Genomic DNA, 13,148 nt, shown 5'->3' with positions numbered 1-13,148 from the left:
GGTAGCGACGAATCCATCCTGCACTGACGCGCATGCGCGAGTGTGGAGGTTATTTGAGGGGAGGGTGGGCGAGGCGGGCTAACAGGCCGGAGGAGACCGCCTCCTCGGTTTCTAACTAGACGAGGGGGCGGGAACTCGCGCCGAGACTTCCCGTCTGTACAAAGATGGCTGCCACATTGGCGCTGTCATTTTGGTACTGAGCAGAGCGACGGGCTTAATTCGACCCAATCCAGGCCAGAGTCTTTCTCTCAGGGGCTTCCTCGTGCTCAGCTAATCCTCCGATCAATCCTTGGGAATCCCTGGGACCTCTTCGGTATCCCTACTCTCAGCCAGGGATCATGTCTTGGGCCGCTCGCCCGCCCTTCCTCCCTCAGCGGCATGCCGCAGGGCAGTGTGGGCCGGTGGGGGTGCGAAAAGAAATGCATTGTGGGGTCGCGTCCCGGTGGCGGCGGCGACGGCCCTGGCTGGATCCCGCAGCGGCGGCGGCGGCGGCGGTGGCAGGCGGAGAACAACAAACCCCGGAGCCGGAGCCAGGGGAGGCTGGACGGGACGGGATGGGCGACAGCGGGCGGGGTGAGTGCCCCAGCAGAAGGGCAGGCGAGCCAGTGACCGCTTTATCTGCAACCCCTCCCCCACACCCTCCCCCGGTGCTCTTTTCCTTGCGCTCCCGCCCCCTTGTTTGTAAACACGCGTCCCCTCCCTCCCGAGGGCCTTAGCACCCTCCCCCCCGGGGCGGGGCGGGGAAGGGGAGCTTCCGCCCTCCTAGCTGTGACCGCTTGAGGCCTTGGGCACCGGAGGTCGCGGGCCTGGGAAGGGCACGATTCCTCTTAAACCTCAGGACTTTGGGCGTTTACAGGCAGATCCTGCGTCTTAGGAGGGGTCTCTCCTGCCTGTCTCTTTCCCTTGCACGCTCTGGCTACCTGGCTTTACGCTGGGAATAGAGGGGCTCGATGGTCTACCCCACGTGCTGCCCCACCCACGAGACAGGTGTGGCTTTGGGATGACCTGGTATTCATTCAAATGGATTGGTTGGAAAATTTTCCTCACCTGAACTATCCTCCTCTCCTTGTCAACTCCCTCCTCTCACCACAATGAGGAGTTACGTTGTTTTTGGGTTTTTTTAGCCAGTCAAATATAGCAGTGGGAGGTTGTATACCAATTTTAGTGACACAAATGTTAATAAGTTCTGATAACCCACTACCATCGGACCAGCCGGAGTTACACTGTTGTTTGACAGCAGGGTGTCTCTGGACTTGGGGATGGGTGGAGTGGGCTGGGTCCGGCACGGTGGGGTATTAGAGAATTAAAGTCTCTAGTTGGATGTTTGAAGACTCATTTTCTTTTTTTGTCTCTTCTGTCTCTTGTGTGTCTGTGTGCCTGTACATACCCCTCCCTCAGACTCCCGAAGCCCAGACAGCTCCTCCCCAAATCCCCTTCCCCAGGGAGTCCCTCCCCCTTCTCCTCCTGGGCCACCCCTACCCCCTTCAACAGCTCCATCCCTTGGAGGCTCTGGGGCCCCACCCCCACCCCCGATGCCACCACCCCCACTGGGCTCTCCCTTTCCAGTCATCAGTTCTTCCATGGGGTCCCCTGGTCTGCCCCCTCCAGCTCCCCCAGGATTCTCCGGGCCTGTCAGCAGCCCCCAGGTGAGAGGTTGTGACCAACTTACTGCCTGGCCACTTTCATTTTCTTGTTTTCCTTGTAACCCCAGATCCTTGTGTGAACTTCCCCATGGCCCATTGACCTTCCAATCCTCTAACCTTGTCAGGCCTGTGGTCTTTATGAGACCCCTTGCCTTTCCTGAGGTGACTGATCTTTCAGTGCATGCTTCCTCCCCTAAAAGAACTCTAATATTCTTTGTTTTTTTGTGTGTGTGTTTTGTTTTGTTTTGTTTTGTTTTTGAGATGGAGTCTTGCTCTGTTGCCCAGGCTGGAGTGCAGTGGCACAATCTCAGCTCACTGCAACCTCTGCCTCCTGGGTTCAAGCAATTCTCCTGCCTCAGCCTCCTGAGTAGCTGGGATTACAGGTGCCTACCACCACGCCCGGCTAATTCTGATATTCTTGATGTCCTTTTCATCTGTCTGATTTTCTGCCCTTTTGATCCCATCTGCTTTCCCAAGACACCTGCCCTTCAGGGTCACTGTGTTGCACAATTTTAGGGGGGCCTATTTATTCACTTCGGGGTTGTGCTCCAGGGATGGCCTTTCACATAGACTGCAGTGTAAATGACAGCCTCTGGAATGTGCATTGCAGGGCCTTGCTTAGTGGTAGGGAATGATTTCCATCACTTCTGTGACATTCTGCTTCCCAATAAGTCTTCCTGTGACTTCCCTATTTCCCCCATCCCAGATTAACTCAACAGTGTCACTCCCTGGGGGTGGGTCTGGCCCCCCTGAAGATGTGAAGCCACCAGTCTTAGGGGTCCGGGGCCTGCACTGTCCACCCCCTCCAGGTGGCCCTGGGGCTGGCAAACGGCTATGTGCAATCTGCGGGGACAGAAGCTCAGGTATGTGGCTCAGAGGATGAACAGAGAGGGAGAGTCTGGGCCATATATCATCACCTGTGGGGTTCCCAGGGCTTATGGAGTTTGGTCAGAGCAAGTGACCTGGGGGAGGCCTGATGAGAGTAAAGAAGCTGAAGCTGAGATGTAGGACGCGATTGGGGGGAAGGTCAGAGGGAAAAGGAAGCAGCGTGTAGGGTTTCTGAACAGTGAGGAGACTGGGACTGGATCATCACTCAGCTCCTGGTTCCCTATCTCTGTATTTGGCAAACAGGGAGGACTTTAAGTTTTGCTAGGGGGAGATTGGGAAGAGACTAAATGGTGAAGGTGTCTCCATGCAACCTTCTTATTGCTCCTCCCCTTTCCCTGTAGGCAAACACTACGGGGTTTACAGCTGTGAGGGTTGCAAGGGCTTCTTCAAACGCACCATCCGCAAAGACCTTACATACTCTTGCCGGGACAACAAAGACTGCACAGTGGACAAGCGCCAGCGGAACCGCTGTCAGTACTGCCGCTATCAGAAGTGCCTGGCCACTGGCATGAAGAGGGAGGGTAAGGACCCGCCCTGCCCAGGCGTCTTAGACCACATGCCCTTCTCCCCTATCCCACTCAGACTGTGTACCTCTCTGGAAGGGTGGACTGCTCTCTCTCCTCTAGAGGGCGATATTTGATTTCTCTCTCCCTTCGCAGCTCTCCTCCCTGTTACCCTGTTCTGGCCCTTGAGTTTCCTTCTTAATGGTTAGGCCTCTGTGGCCTGCACATATGACCCCTCCCTAGACTGATCCTAGGATAGGATAACTTTTCCTTAGCCATGATGGGCTGTCTCCCCATTTCTAACCTGAGTGGTTCCTCCTCTGATTCCATGGACCTTCTCTGGTCTCTGTCTCCTGTTATCTGTGATCTTTCCTCTAACTCCTGGGACTGGGCACTCTTAAGCTTACAGACTTTACTGAAGACCTCAGGGCTTCCCTTCCTTCTTCCGTGTCTCCATCTTATCTTCTTAAGTCAGATTCCTAGGATTCTGAGAGACACTTTAGAGCATATCTTGGTCAAAACACCCACTTTAGAGAAGATGAGCCTGAGGCTTGGCTTTCCCAAGGTCATGCAACAAAGGAGTGGCAGGCAGGTTTGGGGTCAGAACCCACATCTTCAAAGACCTAGGCCAGTGCTCCTTTCACTGCCTATTTGTTGAGTCAGAAGAGCACAAGATTTGCACTCAGACACACTTAGAGTCAGTTGTATGACCTGCCATGTATTATATGAATTTAAGCAAACTAATCTCTTTGAACCCCGAGTTCTTCATCTTAAAAATGAGAATAAATGCTTCCAGCATCATTATGATAATTGAGTGAATGTTAAAATGTGCTTAGCATGTTTCTTGGCATATTTTATTTAAAAAAAATTTTTTTTTCAATCAGCTTTCTCAGGTTGAATCTTGGCATGTTTTTTTTAACCATGTAGTAGGCTCTCCATTTAAATTTCTCCCTAATTCTTTTACCTACCTCACCCTTCCCGACTGACTTACCTGCCCTTTTATAACCCTTCCTTCAGGGCTGCCCCCAGTCCACCCTTTCTAGTGACTTCCCCAATTCCTATAAATATCTCCCAAGGGCCATGAGATCCTGATGAGGCCGTAAGGATATTTGTGGAACCCCTTCATGGCTGGCTGCTGACTTTCCATTTTTTCTCTCCCCCTTCCCCCTGCAGCGGTACAGGAGGAGCGTCAGCGGGGAAAGGACAAGGATGGGGATGGGGAGGGGGCTGGGGGAGCCCCCGAGGAGATGCCTGTGGACAGGATCCTGGAGGCAGAGCTTGCTGTGGAACAGAAGAGTGACCAGGGCGTTGAGGGTCCTGGGGGAACCGGGGGTAGCGGCAGCAGCGTGAGTGTTGGGGTCAATCCACTCTCCTTCGTGATGGGGGTTGGGGGAGGCAGTCTAGGTCTGTTCTATATCCCCTCCCCCTCCTTTCCCCTCATAACCTTCCTAACACTACTTGGGACTGGAGGTGCTGCCAAACAAGGCCTTTCAAACATCTGAGGTGGATTTGATAGCTCCTTCTGTCTCCACTCCCCAAACAACCCACTGGCAGAACCACAGGCATGTCCCAAATAAATAATTGTTTGCACTAATGCCAGAAGAGAAGACTCACTTACAGGGATTGGTTTGGATGGGGCTCACAGGAAGACTATATGTAAGGAGGGGGTGTCAAAAGCCTCTTACAAGGGGGTTCCCAGCATATCTCAAAATCTTCCATAACTCTTACCCCGTCCCCTGCAGCCAAATGACCCCGTGACTAACATCTGTCAGGCAGCTGACAAACAGCTATTCACGCTTGTTGAGTGGGCGAAGAGGATCCCACACTTTTCCTCCTTGCCTCTGGATGATCAGGTCATATTGCTGCGGGCAGGTCAGTGACCTTGGATCCCTTTGACCTCTTGACATTTGACCCCTCTTTGACTTCCCGACCTTTAGTGACCCCAGTGGCCTTACCTTGCGTACCCAGGGAGCCAAACTTGCTGACCTCGCCACCTCTTTTCTCCTTCTCTTCCACTGATGTGCTTTGAATCCCTTGGCCTGATTTCTGGCTCCTGACCCTTGCTGCCCCACCCAGGCTGGAATGAACTCCTCATTGCCTCCTTCTCACACCGATCCATTGATGTTCGAGATGGCATCCTCCTTGCCACAGGTCTTCACGTGCACCGCAACTCAGCCCATTCAGCAGGAGTAGGAGCCATCTTTGATCGGTCAGTGGCCCTCGGCTAGGCTGGCATGTAGATAGAGGGGGTGGGGCTATAGGCTGGTCCGTGTCCAAGGCTGGCTGAGCTGTGACCTTTGAGTGACCTGCAGGTCCCTCTCCAGGGTGCTGACAGAGCTAGTGTCCAAAATGCGTGACATGAGGATGGACAAGACAGAGCTTGGCTGCCTGAGGGCAATCATTCTGTTTAATCCAGGTAAGAGGAGGATTACCTTTGTCTCTCAAGGCCAAGGCAACCTTGGAGCCTCCTCTTCTCCGAGACTCCTAAGTTACCCAGCTATCCCCCTCAGTAAGACCCTCAACCTGGAAATCTCCCAACTGGCCGAGGAAAAACCCACATCCACGGATCCATCCCACAAACCCAGTGGGCCCTGCTTCCCTTGCCAGGCCTCTGGTAAAGGGCAAGCAAGTGCAGCCCAAAAGGGGCATCCTGTGGCTCACATCTGCATGGCCATCCTGATTTGGTTTGTCTTCATTTTTCTTCCTCCTCTCTTCCCTGCCATTCCAGATGCCAAGGGTCTCTCCAACCCTAGTGAGGTGGAGGTCCTACGGGAGAAAGTGTATGCATCACTGGAGACCTACTGCAAACAGAAGTACCCTGAGCAGCAGGGACGGTGAGATGGGGCTGGGGGGCACCGAGGCTCCCTTGGGGATGGGGAGTGCTATGAGGATGTGTTCAGGGCCCGTGTGCTTCCAGCTCTCAATCCCTTTCTCCCACCTCCACCCCAGGTTTGCCAAGCTGCTGCTACGTCTTCCTGCCCTCCGGTCCATTGGCCTTAAGTGTCTAGAGCATCTGTTTTTCTTCAAGCTCATTGGTGACACCCCCATCGACACCTTTCTCATGGAGATGCTTGAGGCTCCCCATCAACTGGCCTGAGCTCAGACCCAGACGTGGTGCTTCTCACACTGGAGGAGCACATATCCAAGAAGGACTCCAAGCCCTGGGGCAGGGTGGGGGGGCCATGTTCCCAGAACCTTGATGGGGTGAGAAGTACAGGGCAGAACCAAGAACATAAACCCTCCAAGGGATCTGCTTGATATCCCAAGTTGGAAGGGACCCCAGATCCCTGTGAGGACTGGTTGTCTCTCTTCGGTGGCCTTGAGTCTCTGAATTTGTCGGGGTCTCCCATGATTTGGGGTGATTTCTCACCCTCTGTCCTTCCCCCAGCACAAAGCGCTGGCCTTGCCTCCAGGACCTTGCTTCCTTCTCATCTTGCCTCATTTTGCTTCCCATCTGAAGAGTGGAAATGGGGAACTCTGGATATTGGGGGGCAGGCCTCCCAAGCTGATGGACATGAGAGTAGGGCCCTGACAGGCCTTCCTCCTCTCAAACCTGGCAGATGGGGGCCTCTCTGGAAGAGGGAGGGGCCCTGTCACTGTCCAGAGTCTCTTTTTACACTTCACCTCCTTCTGCAGTCAGACTGAAATATAAAAAAGGTGGTGGTGGTGGTGAAGGGGCTGGTGGAGATGAAGGAACCGATCTGCTATTTTTAATTTCCTGTGAGGATAGAGACTTGCAGTTAGACTCAAAGAAGTACTGTACTTTCCCAGGTTGACTAAGAAATGCCAGTGGTGGAGGTGGGTGTTTGGGAAAGGCAGGGCCCTGAAATGGCCTGTCCCTAGGGCTCTCCAAGCACTAGCCTTCCCAGCTTCCCACTGCCCCCCCCATCTCTTCCTGTCTAACTTGGGGAAGGGGCCTGGGCTGTGAGGACAGGGCCCCCACAGGGGATGGTTTCACGAGTGTAGTCCCGGAGGCCTTCCCTTCACAGCTCTCCTCCAGCCCTGGGCACCTAGCATAGGCTGGGGACACAGGATCCTGGCCTGAGAATTGAGGGGAGGTGGCCAGCCCGCAGAGGTGGGGTGCTGGGGCTGCATGATTTTTGCCCTGCGTCCCTTCTCTTTGGGGCCCCTTTCCCCTCTCATACATAAAATCGCTTTCAAATTAAAATCGCTGTTTTCTGGACTGAGGTGACTGTATGAGGATGGGCAGCGCCGTTTCGGGCTTGGGGGGGGGTATCCGGTTGGGAGCTCCGGACGCGATCCCTGGACGCCGCCGCCGAGGTTCCGTGGGGCCCAAGAGGTGCACGCAGGGTGGGGGACACAAGGCAAGCTTTGTCGGGGAGGGGGGGAGAGGGTGTGCCAGGCTGGGGGCGGGGCCGGCCGGAGGAGGAAGGGGGGGCGGTGGATTCTCAAAGGCGCCTTGTTCGCTCGTGCCCTCTCCGCGCCAGCGGGCGGCGGCGCCTCGGCTCGCTGCGGCCTTCCCTCCGGCCGCGCTGCGGGCTCCGGGCAGACCCGGCGCCGTGCCCGCTCGTGGGGGCGCACTGGGCGCCGAGCGCTGCGTGCTTCTCAGGCGTTGCCCGCCCGGAGGCGGCCCACGTCCCCGAGTGACCCCATTTCCCTGGACCCTTCCAACCAGAGTCGACTGCTCGCTCATCTTACCACTGCTCCCCCTCTACCTCGGCTCTGGGACTCCCTTACCGCGTCCCCCATTTGCATCTCCTTGGACCTGACTATCCTGTGTTTGTCGGTGGGTCCCAGTCTCTGGCCTCTTGCTCTCCGTAGAACACCTTCCCCCACATCCCCCGCCCCAGTTCGTCGCTATCTATAGCCTTGTCTATAAATACCCCCGCCCCGGCCCGGCTCTGTAATTACACGGGGCGGGGTGAGGGAAGTAATTATGGAGACCTGATTATGGGTGGGGTGGGGACTGCGACCCCCAGGCCCGCCTCTCCCCCTCCCACTGTGCCCTAAATCCCGCCCAGGCCTCTGCTGAAAGGGGGCTCTGGGCCCCCAAGAGGGAGGGAATGGGAGGGAGTGTGTGTGACTGGACGTTTGGGTCCTAGAAAAGGAAGGGGCTAGGGAAGATATTGGGGTTCCCGAAAAGAGAATCTTAGGGTACAGGCCGTTGAGACCTACAAGGGGCAGGAGAGAGCGAGCGATAGAGGGAGGGTTCCCGCCTCCCTCCCCAGGTGGAGACTGAGGGTGGGGTTTCCCTTCGGTGGCTGTGGGCGGGCGGCTGGAGGCGGGGGCCGGGCCGGGGGCGGGGGCGAGGTGGGGGCTCTGGGCGCCAGGGTGGCCGGGGACACACAGAAGCGGCAGCCACCGAGGAGGGAGCAGTGCCGGGAGCCCCGACGGCGCCTTGCTGCATGGAGCTGGGCCGCTGACAGCTGTCGCTGCCCGCAGCCTCTGACCTCCCTGGGACCCCGGCGTCTGAGGCTCATAGTCTGCTCCCTGTCTTCTGTCAGCCTCAGGGCATCCAGCGTCTCAGGCCGACCTGGGTCCCTGGGACCCGGCATTTCGGCTTCTCAGCCATGGAGCGGTGCAGCCGCTGCCATCGCCTGCTCCTCCTCCTCCCTCTGGTGCTGGGGCTGAGCGCGGCCCCAGGCTGGGCAGGTAAGAGGAGTCCTGATGCCTGGGTCCTCGGAGTCAGGCTGGAGCTCTGAGTGTCTCTGGGAAGGGGCCAGCTGATGCCTGGGGCAGCAGCTTCTGAGTCTAACAAGGAGATTTGGGGCTTCAAGGCTACAGGCTGGAGGGCAGGACACCTGTGTTCCTTGGCATCAGGGTAGGAATCTCTTTGTCCTTGAAGTGACTGGGGGAGGGCAGATAGGGCTGAAAGGTGGAGGACCACTTTAGAGACCCTGAATGGGGATGGATGCTTGTCTTGGGTCCTTGGGAAGAGCTGAAGATGGCCAGGGCCAGCCCGGTCCAGTCATTGCTGGTGTGGGGATGGTAGACGCCAATGTTGATGGGTGAGGCGTGTGTGTCTTATGGCCTTTCTGTCGATATCTCTGGGATAAGGGGTGAGCACCTGTGATTCAGAGCAGAGCCCAGTAAGCCCAGAAAGAAAGGAAGCCTTGACTACCTGTCTCATTGGCCTCCTGGACAGGGTCCCCCTCCCGCTCCCTGTGCCCTCGATGCTGCCACGCAGCTGGCTCTGGGGAGCACTGGGGCTGGCTGCCAACAGGACGGCCCTCCGGACAGGCCAGGATCAGGTGTCTGAGGCCAGAGCCAACTCTTTGCATTCCTGCCTAGCCCCTCCTCCCTCTGGCCAGCCAGGCTCCCCTGGGACCCTGGTGCCCACAACCCCGATCTTTTCCTTCTTTTTCCCAGGACCCAGAATTCCTGGCTTCTAGGAAAGGGGATTTGATGTCAAGGAGGGGGCTGTGAGCACCAAGCCCTCAGCAGGCTGGAAAAAGCCCACCATTTCTGGAGACACTGAGGGCTGATTTATATTTAACTTGACTATTCAATTCTTCTCTGCTTTAGAGAGAAAATGGTCAGAATGGCAGCATAAAAGATTTAGATTAGATTACAGAAGGAAGAACTTCCAAGATGTGAGGACAGTGAGGCCCAGGGCCAGGAAATTGAGGCGTATGGTGCCTGTAGACTCTAGGAGTCTTTCTTAGGGGGAAGAGGGATCCTCTGGCATGGAGGCAGGGGGATGGCTAAGATGACTGTTTCTTATTTCAGGGGCTGAGTGGGTAGAGATGGGACTTTAGGGAAATGAGTTACTGTAGAATTCCTAAGGTTAGAGAATAAGGCATTTGGGGGGCCAGAGGTAGAGTGGTGGATGGTAATGGGGCTACCAGTGGAGAGCCTGTGGGGCAGATGAGGCTGGAGACAGGGGGGCAAGTATGTGGCCTGGTGTGGGAAGATGGTGGGCGGACCTGTGGGTAGGTTGTCCATATGATCGAATTGTACTCCCTTGGGATTTGGTGGAGGGTGGGGACCTCCGAGGTCTCCTTGGCCTGGGGTCTCTGTGAGTCTCTGTGTCTCTGTCTCACTCACCCTTCGTCTCTCAAAGCGGCCCTTGTGTGTTGGTGTTTGCGGAGCTGCCACACGCGCGGGGGCCAGGCTTAGGCGGGGGTTGGGGGGGAAGGCCGTGGTTTCCCGGCTCCTGGACTCAAAGGGCCTTTTCTCTGCCTGCCCGCCCCACCTCACCCACCCCACCCAGCTCCACTCTCCTGATTGCTCTGGCCTCTGCCCTGCCCCACACTTCTATGAAAGTTTTGCTGGAACTCTCTTTGGGATTTTTCCAATCTGGAGCTGATGGTGTGAAGAGTATGTATATAGGGGAGCAAGTGAGGGCAAGGTGATCTTTTGTTTTCCAGGCATTTTGAGCCCTAGGAAGCTGAGTTCTAGGTAGACAGGGCTGGTGGGCTGGATCTTGAATCTTTGGGTCCCAGGTGGTGGGGTTGGTGAGACAGGATTGAGGTTCCAGGTGTGGGGAGCTTGCCTGGGTTCTGGGCAAGCACTCTGATGGGATCCACAGATGTGTGGCTCAGGGCCCTGGACCTGTTCCGGCTCCGCGTGGCAGCTTCAGCCCCTGCCCCCCATTCCTCCACCCCTCCCCAACTCATCTCCTAAACCAGGAGGCACAGACTCCTGGGAGAGCTTTCTTGTATCTTTTTCCTCAGCATGGTCAGGGTTGTTCCCACCCCATCCCCCAAACCTGGGATCTGTAGCTGCTTGAAGCCCCTCTCATAGAGCTGCTTCTCTGATCTCTTCCTCGTGGCCCCCCTGCACCTCCTGTGTCCAGGATGATCGATTGCCCAGATGTTGTTTGTGCTGGAGACGGGACAGATGCCAGAGACCCAGAGAGTGAGAGATATGGAAAGAGAGTGAGAGCGAGGGAGAGAAAAAGATGGACAGAATGTGAGAGAAATGGAGGAAGACAGAAGAGACAGAGACAGAAAGACCAACATAAAGAGACAGAGAGAGTAAGACAGTGAGAGAGACAGGAGACAGATGAAGAGTTGAGAGAGGTATTCAGAGAGTACGGAGAGAGACAGATTCATAAGCTAAAAGACAAAGAGAGAGCGTAAGAGAGGCAGATGCTAGGAGAGACAGGGGCAGGAGTGTCATGGGGTTGAATGCCAGCTGATGCTGCCCTGCCTCCAGGTACCTTTGCATTTCCCATCCATTCAGGTACTGTTCAGAAGCAAGTGAGGGTGAGGTGACCTTTCCCTTGCAGGGAGTTTGAGCCCTGGAAAGCTGAGTTCTAGATCCCAAATGTCCCCTATTTATGCCCTCCTGAGGGCATGTCCCTTCTCCTGATAGTCATGGACTCTCCCAGGTGCACCTCCTGTGGATGTGCTCCGGGCCCTGAGGTTCCCCTCCCTCCCTGATGGTGTCCGGAGAGCGAAAGGCATCTGTCCAGCTGATGTGGCCTACCGGGTGGCACGACCTGCCCAGCTCAGTGCACCCACTCGCCAGCTTTTCCCAGGTATGGGTGACATGGTGGGGTAGGCCTGGGGGTAGGTAATGGGATGGGGCCTAGGATCAGACACCAGGAGGAAAGGGGTTGTGGCGGCTCCCTTTGCCTCTCACTCTGTGTGTATCTCTCTCGGATACTAGGAGGATTTCCCAAAGATTTCTCTCTGCTGACTGTTGTCCGGACCCGCCCTGGTCTCCAAGCTCCCCTCCTGACTCTCTACAGTGCCCAGGGTGTCCGACAGCTGGGCCTGGAGCTGGGCCGACCTGTCCGCTTCCTGTATGAAGACCAGACTGGGCGGCCTCAACCTCCCTCTCAGCCAGTCTTCCGAGGCCTCAGCCTAGCAGATGGCAAGTAAGTTTGTTTGCTCCTCTGGTCTGCCTGGCCCACACTTTCAGGAGGAAGTGCCCCCGAACCCCTACACTCTAAACTGTGAAACCCTTGAGACCCTTTGGGCCACACCACACCTACCCACTGCCCAAACTTCAGTCACTTCTAGTCCAGAGTTTGGGCTTTAGAGTGTACAGCCTTCTCTGCATGTTGAACTAGCCTGTACCTTGGGCAAGTTACTTAAAATTTTTGAGCCTCAGTTTCTACATCTGTAAAATGGACATTAAATAGAATTGGCACAAATAAGAAAGGGACGGCATGGTGTCTGGTGCACTGTAAACACTCAATAAATGGTAGCCATTGTTATTACTGCTCTTATCACCATTGGCTTCAACTCTTATCACTGCTCTCCAACCATGTTGACTCCCCTACTTCAGTCAGCCAAGAGTTCACTTGAACCTCTTCCACCATTTCCAGGTGGCACCGTGTGGCTGTGGCTGTGAAGGGCCAGTCTGTCACCCTCATTGTTGACTGCAAGAAGCGAGTCACCCGGCCTCTCCCCCGAAGTGCTCGTCCAGTATTGGACACCCATGGAGTGATCATCTTTGGTGCCCGTATTCTGGATGAAGAAGTCTTTGAGGTAACCAGAGCAATCAGAGGCAGGATTGACTTCTGGTCCCCTATCTTGTGCCCACTACCCTTTTGGCCCCAGCATGTCATCTTCCTATTCCCTAGGCCTTCATTTTTTTTCCTTATGAATTTTCATTTGTATTTTCTATCTTCAGGGCTACTGTTCTCTGCAGGAGAGCTAGATGCCTACCTATATGGCAGGACTGTCCACAGTCACTTACTCTGTCCTTCAGTCTTCATCAGTTCCCTCATCCATCCATCCTTTCAACCCCTCTCTCTCCTCACCCACCCATCAATTCACTCACTCCTCAGCCAACCTATGCACACATCCACCACCCACTCCCCCATCTATTTACTCATCTATGCATCACAGGCCCACCTAGTCATGCATGAAGGCTTATATCCACCCACCTGTCAATCCTCCCCCTGCTTAACCACTCTCCCCTTCAAACCACCCATCTATGCTTCCACTCATCTATCCTCTTCAACTCCTCCATCCAGCTATTCACTCACCCACCCACCCTCCCCATCTACCCATGCACACAAGGATGCATGCATCCATTCAGCCACCATCTATCCATTATCCTTCCACCAACTCAACCACTCCCTCCTTCAATATACTCACGCACCCATCTCCTCACCCACTTACTTCCCATCCGACCAGTCATTCACCCACATAAGTTCACCCATCTACCTATTCACCCATTTGCTTCCATCTAC

The 13,148-nt window shown here is 55.5% G+C and overlaps 2 protein-coding genes across 13 annotated transcripts in view; both read left to right on the top strand.

Annotated features, from left to right (window-relative positions):
- Nucleotides 1-145: 145 nt before the first annotated feature.
- On the top strand, nucleotides 146-7,217 carry RXRB (retinoid X receptor beta). 4 transcript variants are annotated; one of them, XM_001168893.8, is made up of 10 exons: nucleotides 150-573; nucleotides 1,399-1,646; nucleotides 2,350-2,506; nucleotides 2,873-3,052; nucleotides 4,208-4,380; nucleotides 4,777-4,906; nucleotides 5,111-5,243; nucleotides 5,359-5,450; nucleotides 5,763-5,868; nucleotides 5,984-7,217. In XM_001168893.8, exons 1-10 carry the CDS (start codon nucleotides 339-341, stop codon nucleotides 6,129-6,131), a joined length of 1,602 nt encoding a protein of 533 aa, XP_001168893.1. In that variant the 5' UTR covers nucleotides 150-338; the 3' UTR covers nucleotides 6,132-7,217. The 4 variants fall into 4 exon arrangements, with proteins under 4 accessions (XP_009449280.1, XP_063668943.1, XP_001168893.1 ...); XM_009451003.4 differs by having other exon boundaries at nucleotides 339-573; nucleotides 5,347-5,450; XM_009451005.5 differs by lacking the exon at nucleotides 1,399-1,646 and having other exon boundaries at nucleotides 146-573.
- Nucleotides 7,218-7,542: 325 nt separating this feature from the next.
- COL11A2 (collagen type XI alpha 2 chain) overlaps nucleotides 7,543-13,148 on the top strand; it is a 30,528-nt gene continuing 24,922 nt past the window's right edge. For 4 of the 9 annotated variants that reach the window (XM_016955251.4, XM_016955250.4, XM_016955249.4 and 1 more), the window contains exons 1-4: nucleotides 8,336-8,647; nucleotides 11,331-11,480; nucleotides 11,612-11,822; nucleotides 12,276-12,438. In XM_016955251.4, the coding sequence (XP_016810740.2) occupies nucleotides 8,566-8,647; nucleotides 11,331-11,480; nucleotides 11,612-11,822; nucleotides 12,276-12,438 (606 nt within the window). In that variant the 5' untranslated portion in view covers nucleotides 8,336-8,565. The other 5 variants (XM_063812871.1, XM_063812869.1, XM_063812870.1 and 2 more) reach the window with 4 other exon arrangements.

Source organism: Pan troglodytes, chromosome 5, assembly GCF_028858775.2.
Source record: "Pan troglodytes isolate AG18354 chromosome 5, NHGRI_mPanTro3-v2.0_pri, whole genome shotgun sequence".
In the NCBI taxonomy this organism is placed as follows: Eukaryota; Metazoa; Chordata; class Mammalia; order Primates; family Hominidae; genus Pan; species Pan troglodytes.
This window is presented reverse-complemented; position numbering and strand designations above follow the sequence as displayed.

Excerpts from the sequence above, each read along its gene's own strand:
- RXRB (XM_009451003.4), top strand. The coding sequence starts at position 339 with ATGTCTTGGGCCGCTCGCCCGCCCTTCCTCCCTCAGCGGCATGCCGCA. Across the intron at positions 574-1,398 it reads GATGGGCGACAGCGGGCGGG|ACTCCCGAAGCCCAGACAGC; the intron begins GTGAGTGCCCCA and ends CCCCTCCCTCAG. Across the intron at positions 5,244-5,346 it reads GTAGGAGCCATCTTTGATCG|GTCCCTCTCCAGGGTGCTGA; the intron begins GTCAGTGGCCCT and ends AGTGACCTGCAG.